We start from the raw sequence: 20,447 nt of genomic DNA, 5'->3' as shown, positions 1-20,447 counted from the left end.
GACAGACAGACCAACACAAGAAGACATGTGGTAAAAATAGAATATTTACAGAGCCTTGGTGAGGATATTTATATATAGCCCATGGCTGATGGGCTAAGAGAGGCTTGCTAGATCATAAGTTTATTGAAGAGATACTTCTAGTAGTTACTGGGGATCGGGATTAAGATTTCTTCTACCCATTTTCTCTCCAGATGTTATATGCAAATGTCAGGTCCTGAAGTTGCAGCCTAGATCCTTAATCATTATTAAGATTTGGGTTAAAAATGATGATTCAGAGGTCAGCGACTGCTAAAAGTGCTTACCCCTGGTCATCCCTAGGAATCAGCAGGCAAAACATAAAAAGGTGTTGGCTTCATTTGTTCTGCAGGAAAGGTAGTCCTCAATTTACAGCAGTTCATTTAGTGATCAATCAGAGTTACAACAGCATTGAAAACAATGACTTACGATTGGTTTTCATACTTAGGACAATTGCAGCATTCTGGTGGTTATGCGGTCAAAATTCAGGCACTTGGCAACTGGCATGTATTTATGACAGTTGCACTGCCTTGAGATCACCACTGGTAATCTTCCCAGATGGCTTCTGCCATGCAAAGTGGCAGATGTGGGAAGCCTGATTTGCTTAGTGACCACATGATTTATTTAACAACTGCAGTGATTGGCTTAACAACTGTGACAAAATAGGTCCTAAAATGGGGCAAAACAACTGTCTGGCTTAGCAATAGAAATTTTGGGCTCAATTGTGGTCATAAGTTGAGGACTACCTGTACTTTTTAATAGTCTTTCCTTTATACTCAGAAGTTGCTGTTGCCACTGGGTTGGTTGTCTCACCTTTGGTAGATGTTGCTCTGGAGAAGAACTCTTCTGGAGACTGAAGAAAGACAGTATAACGTAGTGGTGAAAGTGTTGGATTGACCCAAGTTTTAGTCCACCCTCAAGGATAACTCCTCAGAGGGTGACGTGATAGTAGATCAGCCCAACATATCTTTCTGGGTACCAACAAAGGAGAATATTTGTAGATCAGGGTCTTTAGTGCTCTCTGAGCTTGCTTATTTTCTTCCAGACATTTCATTATAATGTTTCATAACATCATCAGTGTTAGAAGGGAGTGTGGTTTGCTCTCAGTTTATATTCTAGTGGCTTAACCTGTCCTGAATATAAATTGAAAGAAAACCCCACTCCCTACTAGCACTGATGATGTTACCTATGTCTGCAAGAAAACAAGGTATGCATCTCATACCTTTCTGGATTCTTGTGGGAAAAAATAAGAGGAAGGAAGACTTGAGTTCCTGAACAAAAGATGGGATATAGGTCTAAAAATAGATACATAACTAAATATGTTCAGAGCTCCAGGGCTTGATTCCATGTTTCCGCTGACCTTGGATGCCTAAATTGTTTCTCTGGTCTTGATTTGTGGATGTTGTTTACATTTCAACTATCCCTGCTTATAATTCAGTGAGGATTTGCTAGTACAGCAGAATTAAATATTCCTCAGGGATGAAGGCAGAAACGTTGAATCATAGCTATATTATTATGGAGGGAAAGCCCATGAACAGACACAATAATAGAATGAAAAAGAGAATATGAAACTGCGACATGTGTTAACATTATAACTGGTTAACCATCTTCATGTTCTCATGATTCTATTTGGTTTAATTCCACAGAAATCCACTCAGTTGGGTACAGATGTGCATTCTAATTCAACACCAACCTATTTTATATATTGTTTTATCATGGAATAAACCATAAAAGCGGAAATTACTGATATGTGATTACAGAGAGATAACCTGGAGGGGTGAATGCGTAATTACTTGGAAGTTCTGCTGGGATTGTGAAGTGTTTGATCTCTGTTAGGGTTTTGTGGAAGTTTTAACTTCATTTGAAGGGAACTATATGCCTTAAGCCAATTGAAAGACTATGTCCCACAGAAAACCTAGTCTCACAATGAAGTGGGCCATCAGCAGTAACATAAACATGAAGAAACTAGAGCAGTGTTTCTCAACCTCAGTTACTTTAAGGTGCATGGACTTCAACTCCTAGAATTCCTCAGCCAGCTGAGAAACACTGGACTAGTCACTAGAGGACAGATAGCAGATCATATCTTGATGATACTTGAAATCCAGTTGTCTTTGAAGAGATGAGCCAAAACACTAAGGACCGTAGTAACTATACACTAAGAACTGACTTGAAAGAAAGTGATTTAGAATGTGATGTGATCTCAGTGACTTCTAACATTTGCTGGCTACCATCTACTGACCAGATGTTCTCCGGAACATGTGGGAGTATGCAAGTGGCAATGTAGTACAGGTAGTTTTTGACTTACAGCCGTTCATTTAGTGACTGCTCAAAGTTACAACAGCACTGAAAAACACAACTTATGTCCATTTATCATACTTGTGACTGTTGCAGCATCCCCATGGTCATGTGATCAAAATTCAGATTAACATGTATTGATGATGGTTGCAATGTCCTGGATTCATGGGATCCCCTTTTGTGATCTTCTGATAAGCAAGCTCAATGGGGAAGCCTGATACTAACTTAATAACAGCAGTGATTTACTTAACAACTGTGGCAAGAACGGTCCTAAAATGGGGCAAAACTCACTTAAGAACTGTCTTGCTTAGCAACAGAAATTTGGGATCAATTGGGTCATAAATCGAGAACTAACTGTATATCTGGAGGATACCAAGTAGGAAGGGAAATGTTAAAATTGGTACTAACCAGTACTGCAGCCTACAGATTGACTTTCCTTCATAGACTCTAGTTTATCTGGCCGAGTTGTAAAAAAGACAATGGATGGATGAAATTTACAGGTTTTATAGCCGATCAAATTGCCAACATACACTGGATCATGGAGAAAGCTGGATCATGGAGAAAGCTAGGGAGTTCCAGAAAAACATCTACTTCTGCTTTATTGACTATGCTAAAGCCTTTGATTTTGTGGATCACAACAAATTGTGGCAAGTTCTTAAAGAGATGGGAGTACCAGACCATCTTATTTGTCTCTTGAGAAACCTATATGCGGGTCAAGAAGCAACAATGAGAATTGGACACGGAACCACTGATTGGTTCAAAATTGGGAAAGGAGTCCGGCAAGGCTGTATATCGTCACTCTGCCTATTTAACTTATATGCAGAGCACATCTTGAGAAAGGCGGGGCTAGATGAATCAAACGTTGGAATTAAGATTGCTGGGAGAAATATCAACAACCTCAGATATGTAGATGATACCACTCTAATGGCAGAAAGTGAAGAGGAACTAAAGAGCCTCATGAGGCAGGTGAAGAAGGAGAGTGCAAAAGTTGGCTTGAAACTCAACATTAAGAAAACTAAGTTCATGGCATCCAGCCCTTTCAATTCCTGGCAAATATATGGGGAAGAAATGAGGTAGTGACAGATTTTATTTTCCTGAGCTTCAAGATCATTGCAGATGGGGACTGCAGAGAAATTAAAAGACGTTTGCTCCTGGGGAGGAAAGCTATGGCAAATCTAGACAGCATACTAAAAAGCAGAGACATCACCCTGCCAACAAAAGTGCATATAGTCAAGGCTATGGTTTTCCCAGTTGCAATGGATGGCTGTGAAAGTTGGACCATAAGGAAGGCTGAGTGTCAAAGAATTGAGGCCTTTGAACTATGGTGCTGGAGAAGACTCCTGCGAGTCCCTTGGACTGCAAGGCGATCAAACCAGTCAATCGTAGAGGAGATCAACCCTGACTGGTCTTTAGAAGGCCAGATCCTGAAAAAGAAACACAAATACTTTGGCCACCTAATGAGAAGGAAGGACTCACTGGAGAAGAGCCTGATGCTGGGAACAATGGAGGGCAAAAGAGAAAGAGGACGGCAGAGAATGAGGTGGCTGGATGGAGTCACTGAGGCAGTTGGCATGAGCTTAAATGGACTTCGGAGGATGGTAGAGGACAGGAAGGCCTGGAGGAATGTTGTCCATGGGGTCGCGATGGGTCAGACACGACTTCGCAACTAACAATAGCCGATTACAATCCACAGATCCTAGGTGCAGTACACCAACATAAAAATTCAGAGTAAAAAAATAGGGTTAATACTGTTTCCTTCCGAGATGTGGATCATAAATTGTGATTTATCAAAACATAGTGGGTAAGAAGATGCTGATTTTACAGCACCGCCCAATATCTTCTACTCAGCCTACAAAGGAGTGTGCAGCTGATGACTAATATTCTATTAATATGTATGTTTATTAAAATGTTCACTGGACCACATCAGGAGAATACCAGCAGCTTAATGGCAAGCACAGTCACCCTTCAGTTTAACTCATATACTGCTGTTGTTTCTCCAAGCAAAGAACAGGCAAGGTTCTTACTTCCCACTTCAATCAGCAGGAGTTGAGAACCCTCAGCATTAGCAAAATGGATATTGGTCTAAATCCTTTGGAAGCTGCTGAGAATATTATCCCCAATTCTTGAGTGGTGTGTAAATTCACACAAAAATAGCTAATGCAAATGGTGCTAATTATGGCTTCTCTTCAATTAAAATTATCTTCAGAGAGTATGCCTACACTAGATCCCATATCAGAGATGTAGTGGCTGAAGCATCACAGTTGTTATTGTGAGGCACGAACAACCAGATTCACACTTCAGAGTTCAATTAGCTACTTTATTGCTCATGCCCATGTCACAGGAATCTTCTCAGAACGGCAGTCTGTACCTGGGCTTCATTAGGCTCAATGACATTCAATAGGGGTCAGATCTTGCCCTCTTGTGCCTACATAAAGATTCCAGACTAATTCCCCTCTTGACTCCTCTCCCTGGCTCAGCCAGTGTTTCTCTGACAGTTATATTCTAATTTTGTAAAATATTGTACATTGTAATATTCCTGCGGTGGGCTAAACTGTCTTCCCTTGGCTGTGTCTTGTTGCCCTGCCTTCCAAAATCATTCCCACATTGTTCCCTGCCAACAGAGGGGTCCTTGTCTGAGTTCTTCTCCAAACACCACTATTGGAACTGACCACAGAGAAAGGAAGAGAACCACTCAACACCCTGTCATTCCTTCTGAATCCTCATGCCTGATTAATTTTATTTGTTTGTAGCCTGCCTTTATTATTTTTACAAATAAGACTGTGAATACACACCTTCCTCAATTTTTCACAGAACAAACACCCTGTGAGATAGGTTGGGCTAGAGAGAGTGACTGGCCCAAAGTCACCCTATCATCTTTCATGATAAGGTGGGACTAGAACTCATGATCTCCTATTGATTGACCCAAAGTCATCCAGTGGGTTTTCATAATTAAGGCGGGACTTGAACTCACAAACTCCCAGTGATTGGCCCAAAGTCACCCAGTCAGCTTTCATGCCTAAGGAAGGATTGGAACTCAGTCCTCCCTAGTGATAGGCCCAACGTCACACAATCAGCATTCACGCTAAGGCAGGACTAGGGGATTATAAGTGCTTCTTTGAGTGAGGGTGCCTTTCCCGCTGCCTTGAAAGAGGCGGTAGTGAGGCCCCTCCTCAAGAAGCCTTCCCTGGACCCGGCTGAATTGGCTAACTACCGTCTGGTCTCCAACCTTCATTTTGTGGCGAGGGTTGTTGAGAGTGTGGTGGCACCTCAGCTTCCCCTGGATGAAGCTATCTATCTGGACCCGTACCAGTCTGGCTTCAGGCAGGGGTACAGCCCAGAAACGGCATTAGTCGCGTTGGTGGATGATCTCTGGAGGGCTCGGGACAGGGGTTGCTTCTCTGTCCTGGTCCTATTAGATCTCTCAGCGGCTTTTGATACAATCGACCATGGTATCATGCTGCAATGGTTGAGAGGGTTAGGAATAGGGGGCACCGTTCTGCGGTGGTTCTCCTCCTTCCTCTCCGACCGTTCACAATTTGTGTTGGCAGGGGGGCAGATGTCGACCTTGAGGCGTCTCGCATGGGGAGTGCCGCAAGGGTTGGTCCTCTCGCCCCTTCTGTTCAACATTTATGTGAAGCCGCTGGGTGAGACCCTCCTTGGTTTTGAGGTGAGAGTCCATCAGTACGTTGATGACACTCAGCTGTACATCTCCACCCCAGACCACCCCAACGATGCCCTTGATGTGATGTCTCGCTGCCTGGAGGCTGTGCGAGTCTGGATGGGGAGAAACAGCTTCAGACTCAACCCTTCCAAGACTGAGTGGCTGTGGCTTCCGGCGTCCCGATATAGTCAGCTGGTGCCATCGCTGACTATTGGGGGTGAATCTCTGCCCCCCACAGAGAGGGCTCGCAATCTGGGTGTCCTCCTGGACACACGGCTGTCTTTAGAAGAGCATATGATGGCCGTGCGCAAGGGACGCCTTACGCACGGTCACTCACGCCCTTGTCACCTCCCAGCTGGACTATTGTAATGCTATTGTAATGCTCTCTACATGGGGCTCCCCTTGAACAGCACTCAGAGGCTCCAGCTGGTCCAGAATGCGGCCACGCGGGTGGTTATGGGCGCAACCCATTGTGCCCACATGACACCCCTCCTGCGCGAGCTGCACTGGCTCCCAGTGGTCTTCCGGGTGCAATTCAAGGTGTTGGTCACCACCTTTAAAGTGCTCCATGGCATAGGACCCGGGTACTTTCGAGACCGACTTCTGCCACCAACAGCCTCCCACCGGCCAGTCCGCTCCCACAGAGAGGGTCTCCTCAGGGTGCCATCAGCCAAATTATGTCAGCTGGCGACACCCAGGGGGAGGGCCTTCTCTGTGGGAGCCCCTGCCCTGTGGAATGAACTGCCCCCGGAAATGCGTAAGATCTCCGACCTCCGTGTATTTCGCTGTGCCCTCAAGACCCTGCTGTTCTGCCAAGCCGGGCTATCAATGTAATGATTTTTAAATTGGGTGTTTTAAATTTTTGGGTTTTTAAATCTGAGCCGAAATTATTTAATAATTTTAATTATTTTTAACTGATGTCTGTCTTTGTGCTTTTAATAGGCTGTACACCGCCCTGAGTCCTTTGTGAGAAGAGCGGTATAGAAATAAAATTATTTATTTATTATTTATTTATTTATCAAACACAACCCTGATGTGGCCCTCAATGAAATTGAGTGACATCCCTGGCTTAGACTATTTTGGTACAAATATCTTGCTGTATGATCTTCCTCAAGATATGTGTCTAAAAAGAGTTTTTTTTTAAAAAAAACAACTCATTCCCGCTCAAAGTATTTTGGTGCAAATTGCATAGGGATCAATCGTTGCATAGATATGTAAGCAAAAAATATTTCAAATGGAATTTATCTTAACATGCCAATCTTTAGTACCACCTGCAGCAAAATGAAGCCAGTAGCTTTACTGTTTACACATATGCTTAATACTTTATGAAACTATAATATTAATAAACTAAAAGCTAGCATAAAATACAATAAAATATATTAATATAATAATGCAGGTAACAATGACAATCACCGAAGCTTGTACTACCAATGCTTATGAAAAGTTGTGCTAATCTATCATAGGAAGATAAATATCAGCTGAATTCAAGTCATTTCTTTTTTTCTAAGTTAATATTGAGTAGTATTTTAATTCTTTTTTTTTTTAGGCAAATAATTTTTTTTAAAACAATCTGCATTAAATTGTAGTTTGCAACTTTCTCTAGACAAGAAGTTTTGAATTAAACATCTCCCACAGTACATAGTTTTTAATATAAATCTATGGCAAGCTTTCTTAAAACCATATTTACTAAGCGCAGGTGCTTTTTACCATGAAGTTTTCTGATGTAAGCTTTTTTTCTGCCTTTGCATAATGATCATACATATAAATTCATCACACATTGCCATTACATAAATTATGGGAAATTTTTTCAACAACAGCTGTCTTATCATCTCCTCAGTCCTATTCTATGTGATGTTAACAATTTCTTTTAAAAATTCACAGTATTTTGTTGAGAGTCACCTTTGAAAACTTCTTTGATTTTATGAGTTCATTATAATTTTATTATTTGCATACATTTCAAAATGTAATGTTCCCTCTTGAACTCTGTTGTTTGTGAGTGTGAGAAAGAACAGAAATGCTTTTGCTGGTTCATTCTAGCTGTTCTAGTTTCCTTAGCATATGTTGGTCACTGCTTCATTTTGAAAGTGGAAAATTGGCAGTTACCATTTTGATTTCTGATCAACTGGTTATTTTTGCAGCTGCCAGGAAAAAGTAATACCTTACATCCATAAATGAATAATGATAGACACTAAAAAGAATACCTATTTATTAACAATGGTGTTTGTTTCAGAAAAAAGAACTAAATTGAATATTTTTTTTATTTATTGAAGAGTTGATTTATTGTGAGGTTTTTTCCTCACAAATGTTTTCCTCACAAATATTGTTCAACTGTTTGGAATCCCCACCATATAACTGACATCAGTACAATCGAGCGGGTTCAGAAGTACTTAATGAGAAAAGTCTTGCACTCTTCTATACACAATAGAATTCCTTATGCTAATACACTCGAAATTCTCGGTTTGGATAACTTAGAACTGCGTGGCTTGCAGTCAGACGCAGGTATTGCATACAAAATTGTACGTAGTAATGTTTTACCTGTAAATGACTTTTTCTGTTTTAATCGCAATAATACATGTGCGAGCAACCGCTGTAAACTCAATGTAAATCGTTCTAAACTTGACTGTAAAAATATGATTTCTCTACTAGAGTTGTCCTACCTGATTCAGTTATCTCAGCTACAAATTTTCATAGTTTCAGTCACAAATTGACTTCCCTGGACCTTACTTCATACTAAGTGGTACTTAGAGGGAATGTGCATAAGTGCCTATCATCCCTGTCATTGTATTTTTATTCCAATAAATAAATTAAATAAATAAATAAAATTTATGGTTTTACCTTCTCCATCTGCAATGAACAGAAGAAATGAGAAACATGCTATAAATTAGTGCAGAGGTCCCAGCCCGCAGGCTGTAGTCCGGAACCGGGCCGTGGCCTATTAGGAACCAGTCCATGCAAGTTTCATCTGCACATGTGTGGGAGCTAAGTAGCGCATGAAATCATTCCCCTTCCTCACTGCCTCCATCGCCAATCTGTAGAAAAATTGTTTTCCCCAAAACCAGTTCCTTGGTACAAAAAAAATATTGAATTAGAGAAAAACATTAGTACAGATGCTTAATTCACTTCTGACTTTAATTAATAAGAGCTAGTTATGTTTAGTGGTTAAGGCATCAGACTAGAAACCAGGAGACAGTGAGTTCCAGTTTTGCCCTAGGTATGAAAGCTCGTTGGGGGACTTCGGGCCAATCACCAGGAGACAGTGAGTTCTAGTCCCACTTTAGGCATAAAAGCCAACCAGGTGACTTTGAGTTAGTTACTCTGTTGCAGTCCAACCCAGATCACAGGTTTGTTGTTGTGGGGAAGATAGGAAGAAGTATTAGGTATGTTCATCATGATGAGTTATTTGTAAAATAAAAGCTGGGTGCAAATAAATAAATAAACAAATAAAATTACTTAATGCCCATCTCTGATCTAATGAGAACTGAGCCATATTCCCTGAAAGATCTTTTCGATTTAGAAACATGTGTTTGTCATAACAAGGAGCATTCTTTTTTTTTTAAATTAGTAAAATGACTTTTTTTTATTAAATAAATTTTTATTTGTTTAAAAGTACAAACAAAACAGAACTAGTGACAACAAAACATACAGAACAAAACATGTAAACAAAGATTTCAAATATACATTTTGTCAAATATATATTGTCAAATAAACAACAGTAATGTATGTTCTTATTTGTGTTTTGACTCTTCCTTGTTTGATCTTACTCGTATATCTATCTTTATGATTCATTGTTAATTTATGTTAATGATTTATGTTCCTGTTTCTGTAACTCCAATTACTCCCTATTCTTTTTTCCTTTTTCTATTTTTCAACCAGGTATACCACTTTTCCTATACTAGATAATAATCATGTTCCTCTTTATCTTGTAATTCTTTTGTAAGTCTGTCCATTTCTGCACATTCCATAATCTTATTAATTACTCTATCTTCTGTCGGTGTGTCACTACTCTACCAATTTTGTGCAAAAATGATTCATGCTGCTGTTATTATATGGATGATTAAATATTTTATTTCCTTTTCATATTGTCCATTTATTATACCTAGAAGAAAGGTTTCCGGTCTCATTTCTAATCTTCGTTGTGTGATTTCTTCTACTTGTGTTCTAATCATTTGCCAGTATTGTTCTGGAATTTGTTAAAATGGACAGACTGATAATTTTAATTCAGTGTGAAATATGAGTCAAGGGAACTTTTCTATATAACTTTGGAGCTGTGCATTCTTTTTTTTTTTACTCTGTCAGTTGGTACACAACTTTCTTTCCACATTATTTATGCTTGGGTGGCATTGTGCCAGCAGCCTTTTCATCAGAGGAAATGTCTTCCAGAGTAGATTTGTGTTAAACAGTTCAGCCATCTTAGACATATCCGGCGTATCTCCTATTCTGCAAAACACAACCCATGACTGCCATAGATCCACTCCTACAATTACTACACCTGCTAGCATCTATGTGTCATTTAGAAACATTAGCAGAAATGGAGTTTGGAAAAACAAAGATCTCCTGCTTGCCAAAAGTGATAGATGAATAGGCACTACAGGGAGTTCTTAACTACCACAAGAGAACAAAAACTGAGTTACCTTTAGCAAGCGTAGACTCTTTCCTAATGACTTCCAGGGGGTGGGGTGGGGATGGTAACCTAGATTTGTTCATTACAGCCAACATAACTATATATAAGTAGTCCTTGACTTATGGCCACAGTTGAGCCAAAAATTTCTGTTGCTGAGCAAGACAGCTATTAAGTGAATTTTGCACCATTTTATGATGTTTCTTGCCACAATTGTTAAGTGAATCACTGAAATTGTTAAATTAGTAATATGGTTGTTAAGTGAATCTGCCTTCACCATTGACTTTGCTTCTCAGAAGGTCATAAAAGATGATCACATGACCCTGGGACACTGCAACCATCACAAATGTGACCCACTTGCCAAGCGTCTGAATTTTCCTTCTTTGTGTATTGGGCTGGACGTGGTATAAGAAATTGAGATAGAATAGTGAATGAGGGCTAGCAGCTACCAGTCTCAGGAACTTATTGAGCTACAATCTGTGCTTCTGGTGTCCTCCAAGCTGACATTCTGGCTATTATTTCTATGCTGCTGTTATATCTTAACAACCAGGGGGAAGAATAATGCCTGTTTTTTAATTATGGATCACTGCCCATTTTCCCTTCAATCACAACTAGCTATTAATCTTTTTGCTGTGATGAAACTGTTCATACCAGAGACTTCACTTCTTTGGAAATTCTGTAGGTGTGGTAATAAAGGCAAACCAATGAAAAAATAAAAATCATATTCAAGGACATAAGATATGCATTGTTTGGCTTACATGAGCTATTCATGGGTATGTTTCTTGACCTAGACCTCCCTTTCTGAAGACGTGAACAAGAGGCAGCTTTTATCACCCCACCGCCTTTCTATGGAGCATCCTGAGGAACACTTTCAAAGGCAACGTGCTGTCAGTGCTGTTAGCATCATCACCAGTGCCCTGGAAGGTAAGACTTCCCTGTGATACTCTACCTTGAACAGGCGTCTCCAAACTTGACAACTTTAGGACTTAACTCCCAGAACTCCTCAGCTATTGTGGCAGACTGAGGAATTCTGGGAGTTTGTCCCCAAGTCTTAAAGTTGCCACGTTTGGAGACTCCTGAACTAGAATGTCAGAAATATCATGATATAGGCAGTCCTTGACTTATGACTGTTTGTTTAGTGACCATTGAAAGTTACAGTGCCCTCAGAAAAAGTGATTTATGATCTGTACTTACATTTACAATCATCGCACTGCCCTCCAAGGTCTTCATGTAATTGTAATCTAAGCACTTGGCAGCTGGCTCGCATTTATTGCCAGTTGCAGTATCCTGTGGTGACATGATCATGATTTGTGACTTTTCTTGCTGTTTTCTGGCAAAATCAGAAATTGGGGAGAAGCAGGCTCACTTAATGACCATATGATTCATTTAACCTCCATAATGATCGACATAACAATGGTTATAAAATTGATTTAGGGCCACCACGACTTATAATGGAAATTCTGATCCCACTTGTGGTCGTATAGAATAGAATATCAAGTCATGTACCACTTTGCTGATGCTTGTTGGATGGCAGCATATTCTATATCAGCCTTCCTCTAATCTAACAGCTTCCAGATGCATTGGGACTACAACACCCAGAATTCCTATGCAGCATTTCTTAAGCTCTGGGGGTTGCAGTCACAGTGCATCAGATGTATGTGGGGAATGTGTCCTAAATGAAAGCTGCTCTAAGAGATCTTTATTTAACCTTTGGGAAAGAAATCCTGCTAATCTCCTCATAATAGGATTTTATATTGTTTCATTCAGAAGCAACATTAGGTTAACTCTTAGCAGCTCAGAATTACACACAGCAGTTGTATAAATATCAACTTAGAAGTAAGTAAGTTATATAATATGGCCAGAATGTAATCACTTATTATAGCGTGGAAGTTGCCTTACAAAGCGCATAGATATCATTGTTATAGCATTCTGCAGGTTATTTTGGTGATGACACACAACTGTTAGATGCTCCCCTTGTCGATGATTCTCTGGATACTTTTCATATCAGATAGTTTTGCCCAGGGATGAAATCCAGCAGGTTCTGGAGAACCGGTAGCGGAAATTTTGAACAGTTCAGAGAACTGGCAAATACCACCTCTAGCTGGCCCTAGAGTGGGAGGGAATGGAGATTTTGCAGTAGCCTTCCCCTGCCATGCCCACCAAGCCACACGCACAGAACCAGTAGTAAAAAAATTTGGATTTCACCATTGGTTTTGCCCTTCCTAATGTATCTCATCAATAACTGGGTCTACCTGTTCAAAGAGTATAGGGAGTACTCAACTTACAACCACAATTGAGTTCAAAACGTCTATGGGTAAGCAAGACAGTTTTTAAGTGAGTTTTGTCCCAGTTTACGAACTTTCCTGTCACAGTTGTTAAATGAATCACTACAATTGTTAAGTTAATAATGTGGTTGTTAAATGAATCTGGCTTCCCCATTGACTTTGCTTGTTGGAAGATTGCAAAATGTTCAAAATTCCAAAATTTTGATCAGGGGCTGTCTGTATATGCTTCATTGCATACTGGAACTTCCTTTTCAGCCACAGTTTCCCAGGGGTAATTCTGTATCCGGTCTACTTAGATGTAAAATTGGAAAAGATAAGGGCAAGAAAAGAGGGAGGCATTTAGGATTGGTTCTGTGCCAAGGCTATGGAAGTTATAGCCCTCCATCCAGATGATGCCAGATTACAGCTCGTAAGAGCCCTGTCCAGTTTAGCCGGTGGCAGACAATGTTAGGAATTGTGTTTTAGCAGTGTCTGAAGGCATACAGATCTTTATTCTTTGCGGCTTCAATTATCACATTCTGAAAAACATATCTTGACTCTTTTAAAATTTCATTGCTTTTTTAAATGAAAGAAGCACATCCAATTCTTTTTTCAAATACAAGATAATTAAGTAAAAGAGCAAATACAACTTTGGCATATATTTATATGAAGATGATGCAAGTCATCTTAAGGAAGAGTACAGAAATTAAAAATGTAATATTTCTACACAGAAAGACAAAGATACAGCTAGTCCTCAGGTTACAACAATTGAGACCAGGATTGTTGTCACTAAATGATGCTTTTATAAAGTGCAGTGTCATGTGACTACATGGTTTAGTGATAACAATCCTGGCAGTTCTTGTTGCTATCATAACCCCAAGATGCGTAGACCGTTAAGAAGCAAATTGTAGGAGAAGAGCAGGGGGGGAGGGTTTAAGTGAGTGTCTATACTCATTATGTTACCACAGATATCTAAATCCAACCCCTCTTGAAATGTATTGACCCTTACCTGGCACCAATTTAGTACTGAACTTTAATTGACTGGATTCTTGTATATAAGCAATAGATTGAGCAATAGATCTTTTGAACTATTGGCTTAGGACCCGGGTATTTACGAGACTGCCTTCTGCCACCGATAGCCTCCCACCGACCAGTACGCTCCCACAGAGAGGGGCTCCTCAGGGTGCCGTCGGTCAAACAATGTCGACTGGCGGCCCCCAGGGGGAGAGCCTTCTCTGTGGGGGCATCTACCCTCTGGAATGAGCTGCCCCGGGAGATACGGCGGATCCCAGATCTTCGCACCTTTCGCTGCTCCCTAAAGACGTTTTTATTCCAGCAAGCCGGGCTGGCCTAACTCTTTTAAAATTATTTAATTTTTAAATTGTTAATTATGGGTTTAAATATAGGGGTGTTTTTAATTGTGGGCTAAATTAATTTAATTGGATTTTAATACTGTTTTTAAATTTTGTATTTCTTGTGTTTTATCTGTTGGCTGTTCACTGCCCCGAGTCCTTCAGGAGAAGGGCGGTATATAAATATAAACAAACAAACAAACAAATGAATAAATAAATAAACAAACAAACTGCAATTTAATTTATGGTCCGGATTTTTTGCACCCGACACAAATGGCAGAAATCCCAAGTAAGGAGCATAGGATTTCCCTTGGGCGGTAGGGGAGGCTAGGAAGGCCTAGCTTGCTGTGTGTATGTCAAAGGAGGTTGGCAAGGACTTGGGGGTTATTGCTAATGGGAGTGATTTGCTGGAGCAAATTATGAGTTTTCCTGCTGGCTTCCCCATTGACTTTGCTTTTGGGAAGCTGACAAGAAAGTTGTAAATGACAATCATATGACTAAAATTGGATACTATAAGTATCTGATCCTGAATAGGTTGAAATATATGAAACCCTTTGTAAATGAATAAATAAAATTTGCTGAACATTGCAGTAAATGCATTTATTTCCTTTCCTGCTTCCAACTACTGTTACTTACCCACCACATGTTCTGTTCCCTCTTACTTAGAGCTTGAGGAATCTCAACAGAAATGTCCTCCTTGCTGGCATCACTTTGCAGTAAGATTTCTCATATGGGATTGCTGCCCAATGTGGCTCTTGATCAAGGAGAAAATTAAGTTCGTCATTATGGATCCTTTCAGCGACCTCACAATCACCCTTTGCATTGTGCTGAACACACTTTTCATGGCCATGGACCACTACAAGATGACCAAAGAATTTGAGGAGGTGCTCAACGTTGGGAATCTGGTACGTAGGTCATGTTTCATGTGTCTTGTTCCCTTCCTCCAACTGATTGTCTTCAGGTATGTTTGGACCATGTCTCCCAGAATTATTTTTAATCATGCTCTGGGAATTACTATCTCAGCGCATCTGGTTTGGAAATGAATAATTCATTCCAACAGGAAGATAAATGAAATGACATGATGGAGCAGATCAAGAGCCTATGTAAACCCAGTTGCCTATATTTAACAATGGTCAGTCATACAGTATGTTGTGGGTGTGTCTTATTATTGTCATCTCTGTTCATAGTGCAGAGATTTACTCATTTATTTTTATTTATTGTTAAATGTATATGGCTGCCCATCTCACTCAGAATAACAGAGTTAAAAGGGACTTTAGAGGTCTTCTAATCCAACCTCCTGCTTAATCAGGAGACCCTTATCATTCTGGGCAAATGACTGTCCAGTCTTTTCTTGAAAACCTCCAGTGTTGGAGCATTCACAACTTCTGGAGGTGTTGTTCCACTGATTAATTGTTCTCACTGACAGGAAATTTCTCCTTAGTTCTAGGTTGCTTCTCTCCTTGATTAGTTTCCATCATTGTTTATTGTCCTGCCTTCAGGTGCTTTGGAGAATCGGTTGATTCACTCTTTTTTGTGTAGCCTCTCAGCTATGATGTCACCCCTACTCATTCTCTTCATTAGACTAGACATATCCAGTTCTTGTAAAAGTTCTTCATATGTTTTAGCCTCCAGTCTTCCTGTGACTCTGAAAAGGTAACAAGGTTAAAAAAAAAAAAAAGAGTACAAAATATTTTAGAAATGCTACAAAATTCATTAAAAAAGAATAAAAGTTTTAAAAAATTAAAACCATGCTATTAGTTTTATGCTAGTAGCATTTATTAGTTTTAGAAACAAAAAATGAGGGAAGATAACCCAAAATTCTGTGCTTCATGTGACGTCAGTACATCGTCATTCTGACCCATGTAGCTCCTGGTCACAAAAAGGAAAATAAATAAAAGGATATTGCTTGCCACAAAGAGATGGTGCTTTAGCTATATAAGCTAATAACAATTGATAGCTTTATTTCCTATTAAACTCTCTTCCTGTTTTTCCTGTCCTTCACAGATGATGAACAGCCAAAGTTGCAAAATTGTGGCCTAATTTAAGGGTTTAAAAAAGTGTGCCCTATGGGTTGCAAATGCCTATCATCCCTTGAGACCTCACATAGTGGGGAGGGGGCCTAAAATATGGAATACTTTTTGCAGTTTGACTAAATTATCTCTTATATATATCATCTCTTATATAACTTTTAAGGGCATTAACTGTAAATAACATTTGTGAGATTGGGTTCCTTGATGCTCTCTGAGCTTGATTGTTTGATTGTTTTCTTGCAGACATTTCATTACTCAGTTAGATAACATCAGTGTTAGTTGGGTAATCGTTGGGTAATGAAATACCTGCAAGAAAACAGCCAAGCTCAGAGAGCACCAAGGACCCCGCATTTCAACCCTGAGTTACAAATATTGACTTCTATAGATAGCTGTATTTTCAAAATTGCTGAGATGTTACCAAATGCAGAAATTTATGTGAAGGAGGACTACTCTTTTTACCCAGACATCCATGATTACTCAGAATCATAGGGCTGGAAGGGACCTTGGAGATCTTCTAGTCCAACTCCCTGCTCAAGAGAGGAGACCTTATACCATCTAGGTCAAATGGTTGTCTAGTCTATTTTTGAAGACTTCCTGCAAGGGAACACTCATGACTCCAGGAGAGAAGCTATTCCATTGTTCTCGCTGTCAGGAAATTTCTGTTTATTTCTAGGTTGGATCTCTCTTGAACAAGCTTTCACCCATTGCTTCCTGTCCTACCTTCAGCTGCTTTGGAGAATAAGTCAATCCCATCTTCTCTGTGGCAGCCCATGAAGGAGTAGAAGACAGATATCTTGTCCCCTCTAGTCCTTCTCTTCATTAGACTAAACATTCCTATTTTTCTCAACTGGTCATCGTACAATTAGGTTCCAGACCCTGATCAACTTTCTGGCTTCTCTCTGCACAGTTTCTAGGGCCTCAGCATCCTTTTTCCATTGTGGTGATCAGAATTGGACCCAGTATTATTTATTAGTATAAGCAAAAGAGACTTTTGTGCATGTAATGATTAATTAATAAGGTATTAAGATTTCAGGGTGGATTCTTGGATGAGAATTAAAGGGCATTGGAATAAATACCCAAGGAAAGGTTCAATTCTCCAAAAATAAAACGATTGAGTGATTGTGGTGAAGAAATAAGGGATAGCTCAAATTATTTCTGAGCCAAATATATGGCAGTCTTTAGATTTTTAAACAATCCTGTGGTTTGCTATCAAACATATAGAATGGCCAGTGCTGCCTTCTCCAAGTACAACATAAGCTGTGTCCTCATTAATCTGGGAAACCACCCATAACAAGGCAATCCTGCTTACGCTGAATATCCTGTTTCTTTTTGCAGATCTTCACTGGGATTTTTACGGCTGAGATGGTGTTTAAGGTTATAGCATTGGATCCATATTATTATTTTCAGCAAGGCTGGAATATTTTTGACAGTATAATTGTCACGCTAAGTTTGATGGAACTAAGCCTTTCCAGCATGGGAAATGTGTCTGTGTTACGCTCCTTTAGACTGGTAAAATATTTTACCTTTCTCTTTTTCTCTGAGACATAAAATGCAAAGCCTTTGCAACAATTTTAGCAGGATTAAAATAAAATAAAATTGCATACAGGGTAGTAAAGGTAGTCCTCCACTTACAACCACAATTGAGCCCAAAATTTCTTTTAGTCAGCAAGGCTGTTTGCTGAGTGAATTTTGCCCCATTTTATGAACTTTCTTGCTACCGTTCTCAAGTGAATCCCTGCAGGTGTTAAGTCAGTCACATGGTTTTTAAGTGAATCTGGCTCCCCCATTGACTTTGCTTGTCAGAAGGTCGCAAAAGGTGATCACGTGACCCTGGCAAACTGCAACCATCAGAAATATGAGCCGGTTGTCAAGTGCCTGAATTTTGATCACGTGACCATGGGGAGGCTGCAATACGTAAGTGTGAGAAATGGTCATAAGTCATTTTTTTCAGTGCCACTGTAACATTGAATTACAGTTCGATGTAATGGTTGTAAGTTGAGGACTATCTGCACTTTATCTCCTTTCTTGTATGTGACATCTTTTAAATCCTTATCCATGTTTACCATTTCATCTAATTTCCTACAGTGAGCCACACGACTACACTGATTTAACTGTACTATAGCAGCAACTACTGACTCAACTTACCCTGATCTCTCAAAGGGCCTGAAAGCTACAATTCATCTCAAGGGCACCATGTTGATGTAGGCAGTTTGACATATGATAATTACGGGTGAACATCGTTGTGCTCTTTTCAAAATAATCTGCATAGCAAATACTGATTTATTTAAAATAGATTTATGCCATACGGCGGTTAAAGACACTGAGCTTGTCAGCAGGAAAGCTGACAGCTTGGGTTCAAGACCCGAGCGCTGTCTTGATGGGGAGAGCTCCCACTACCTGCCCCAGCTCCTCCTAGCAGTTTTAAAGCACGTAAATGCAAGTAGATAAATAGATACCACTTTGGTGGGAAGATAATAGTGTTCCGCGCTCCTTGGCATGTAGCCATGCTGGTCACTTGACCATGGAACAATCTTTGGACAACATTGGCTTCTTTGGCTAAGAAAAGGAGATGAGCACTGACCCTAGAGTTGGACATAACTGGACAATGGACCTTTAGTTTTAGTTTTATATCTCTTTTCATGTTAATTATCTCAAAGCAGTATACTGAGAGCAGTACCAATAATCCAGAGGGCAAGTGGCAAGGTAGAGAAGATTGATCCACAAACAACAGCAAGAAATCACTCTTTCAGTCCTACAAATGCAGTGCCACCTTATCTGATGTTCTTTGTCATTACCCCAATCTATAAGAGAGGATAACGATCAACCAGGTATCCTAGTCCCAAGCTTTACCATCCTTTAGATAGGAGATCCTTGGTTTATAATGGCAATTAGGATTGTTGTTACCATCACTAAGAAACATGGTTGTAAAGCCTGATGTCATATGGATTTGTCACTTAGTAACAGCAATTTTAGCAATCCTATTTGCTGTCGTTAAGTGAGGCCCTACAGATCTTTAAACTAGGATCTGATTTGACTGCGATTTCCTTCTGGCTTCCCCATTGTCTTTGCTCATGGAAAGCCAGCAGAAAATGTTGGAACCTGCAATTACATGACTGCAGTTCGATGTGATGTTGTAAGCACGAGCTAGGCACTAAGAGCAGAGGCATAATTGCAATCACATAATTGTGGCGATACAGGGGTAACCTGAACTACAAGAACCTTTTGTAAGTAACACCTGTTCAGCACTTTCATAACGTTGAATAGAACAAATTGTTGTAACCTGAAGACTAACGTGTATGCCATAAATGCAACCTTTGAGCCTGGCTTTCATTCATGTTTGCTTCAGGCACAGTTCAGTGTAGTTGCTTTCTGCATCAACTACAGTATTCAGACAAAGCCTAAAGATAGCCCCACATAGAGTGTGTTATAATAGTCTTCTGTTGTGTAAATGATTGGGACTAGTTTATCCAAGCAAAGAGTTTAGTTCATGCCCATATTGGCATTTGTGGGTATGCGTCAGCAAGCTGTGCTCCATAGCTTTCATGATGCCCTCAGCCCCATTTTTACAGTTCCCTTAGATTTTCAAGATTGCAATGCTTATTTGTAGGGGAGTAGGTGAAATCAGAATGTTTGCTCTTTAAAAACACAGCAAGCCATCAAATAGCTATGATATAGAAGCGGTAAGTAAAGTTTTCCTGACATTTTGTTTATCTTTCAATAGCTTCATAGATATTTCTGCAGATTTCTTGGCAACAGTAGAGTAGTGGTTTACTTTTGCCTTTTTTCAGCATGTTTCCCTCCCCCCCCCAACTTCCCACTCTAAAGATCTTTTTGCAGACTCTCTTTCAAGCAATAGCCAGGTCCAACTCCACTTAACCTTTTTGAGAAGAAACAAGATCATTTAGATGTTACCATCTAAGGTTAGCACTTCTGTTTTGAACCTTGGTCCAAGTGAGCCAAATACCTGCCCACTCTTCCCAGTTCAAGTTGTAATTTCATTGTCGTATCCCCTATAGACCTTCAAACTCCCTGCAAATCTCCCTCCCCCCTCCCCCAATTTTAGTCTTTTACTAAAGCTTTGGGAGACAGGAAAGGAGTCTCATCTCAATAAAGATAAGAGGGTTCATTCAAAGCACCACTAATTGAGACAGGTGTGAGAGTTATGCCCACCACATGCAAATTTGGGCTGCTGTTTGTTTCTTTTCCACATAC

The 20,447-nt window shown here is 40.0% G+C and overlaps 1 protein-coding gene across 5 annotated transcripts in view; it reads left to right on the top strand.

The window, feature by feature from the left end:
• Positions 1-20,447, top strand: part of LOC117654807 (sodium channel protein type 5 subunit alpha-like) — a 391,184-nt gene that overhangs the window by 197,116 nt on the left and 173,621 nt on the right. For all 5 annotated transcript variants that reach the window (XM_087893105.1, XM_087893104.1, XM_087893103.1 and 2 more), the window contains 3 exons: positions 11,381-11,513; positions 14,872-15,110; positions 17,571-17,744. In XM_087893105.1, the coding sequence (XP_087749231.1) occupies positions 11,381-11,513; positions 14,872-15,110; positions 17,571-17,744 (546 nt within the window). The remainder of the gene's footprint in view (positions 1-11,380; positions 11,514-14,871; positions 15,111-17,570; positions 17,745-20,447) is intronic.

The sequence above is a fragment of the Pantherophis guttatus genome, chromosome 4, assembly GCF_059756535.1.
Source record: "Pantherophis guttatus breed Tessera chromosome 4, ASM5975653v1, whole genome shotgun sequence".
Taxonomy (NCBI): domain Eukaryota; kingdom Metazoa; phylum Chordata; class Lepidosauria; order Squamata; family Colubridae; genus Pantherophis; species Pantherophis guttatus.
Note: the sequence above shows the minus strand (reverse complement) of the source record. Positions and strands in the feature narration are given on the sequence as shown.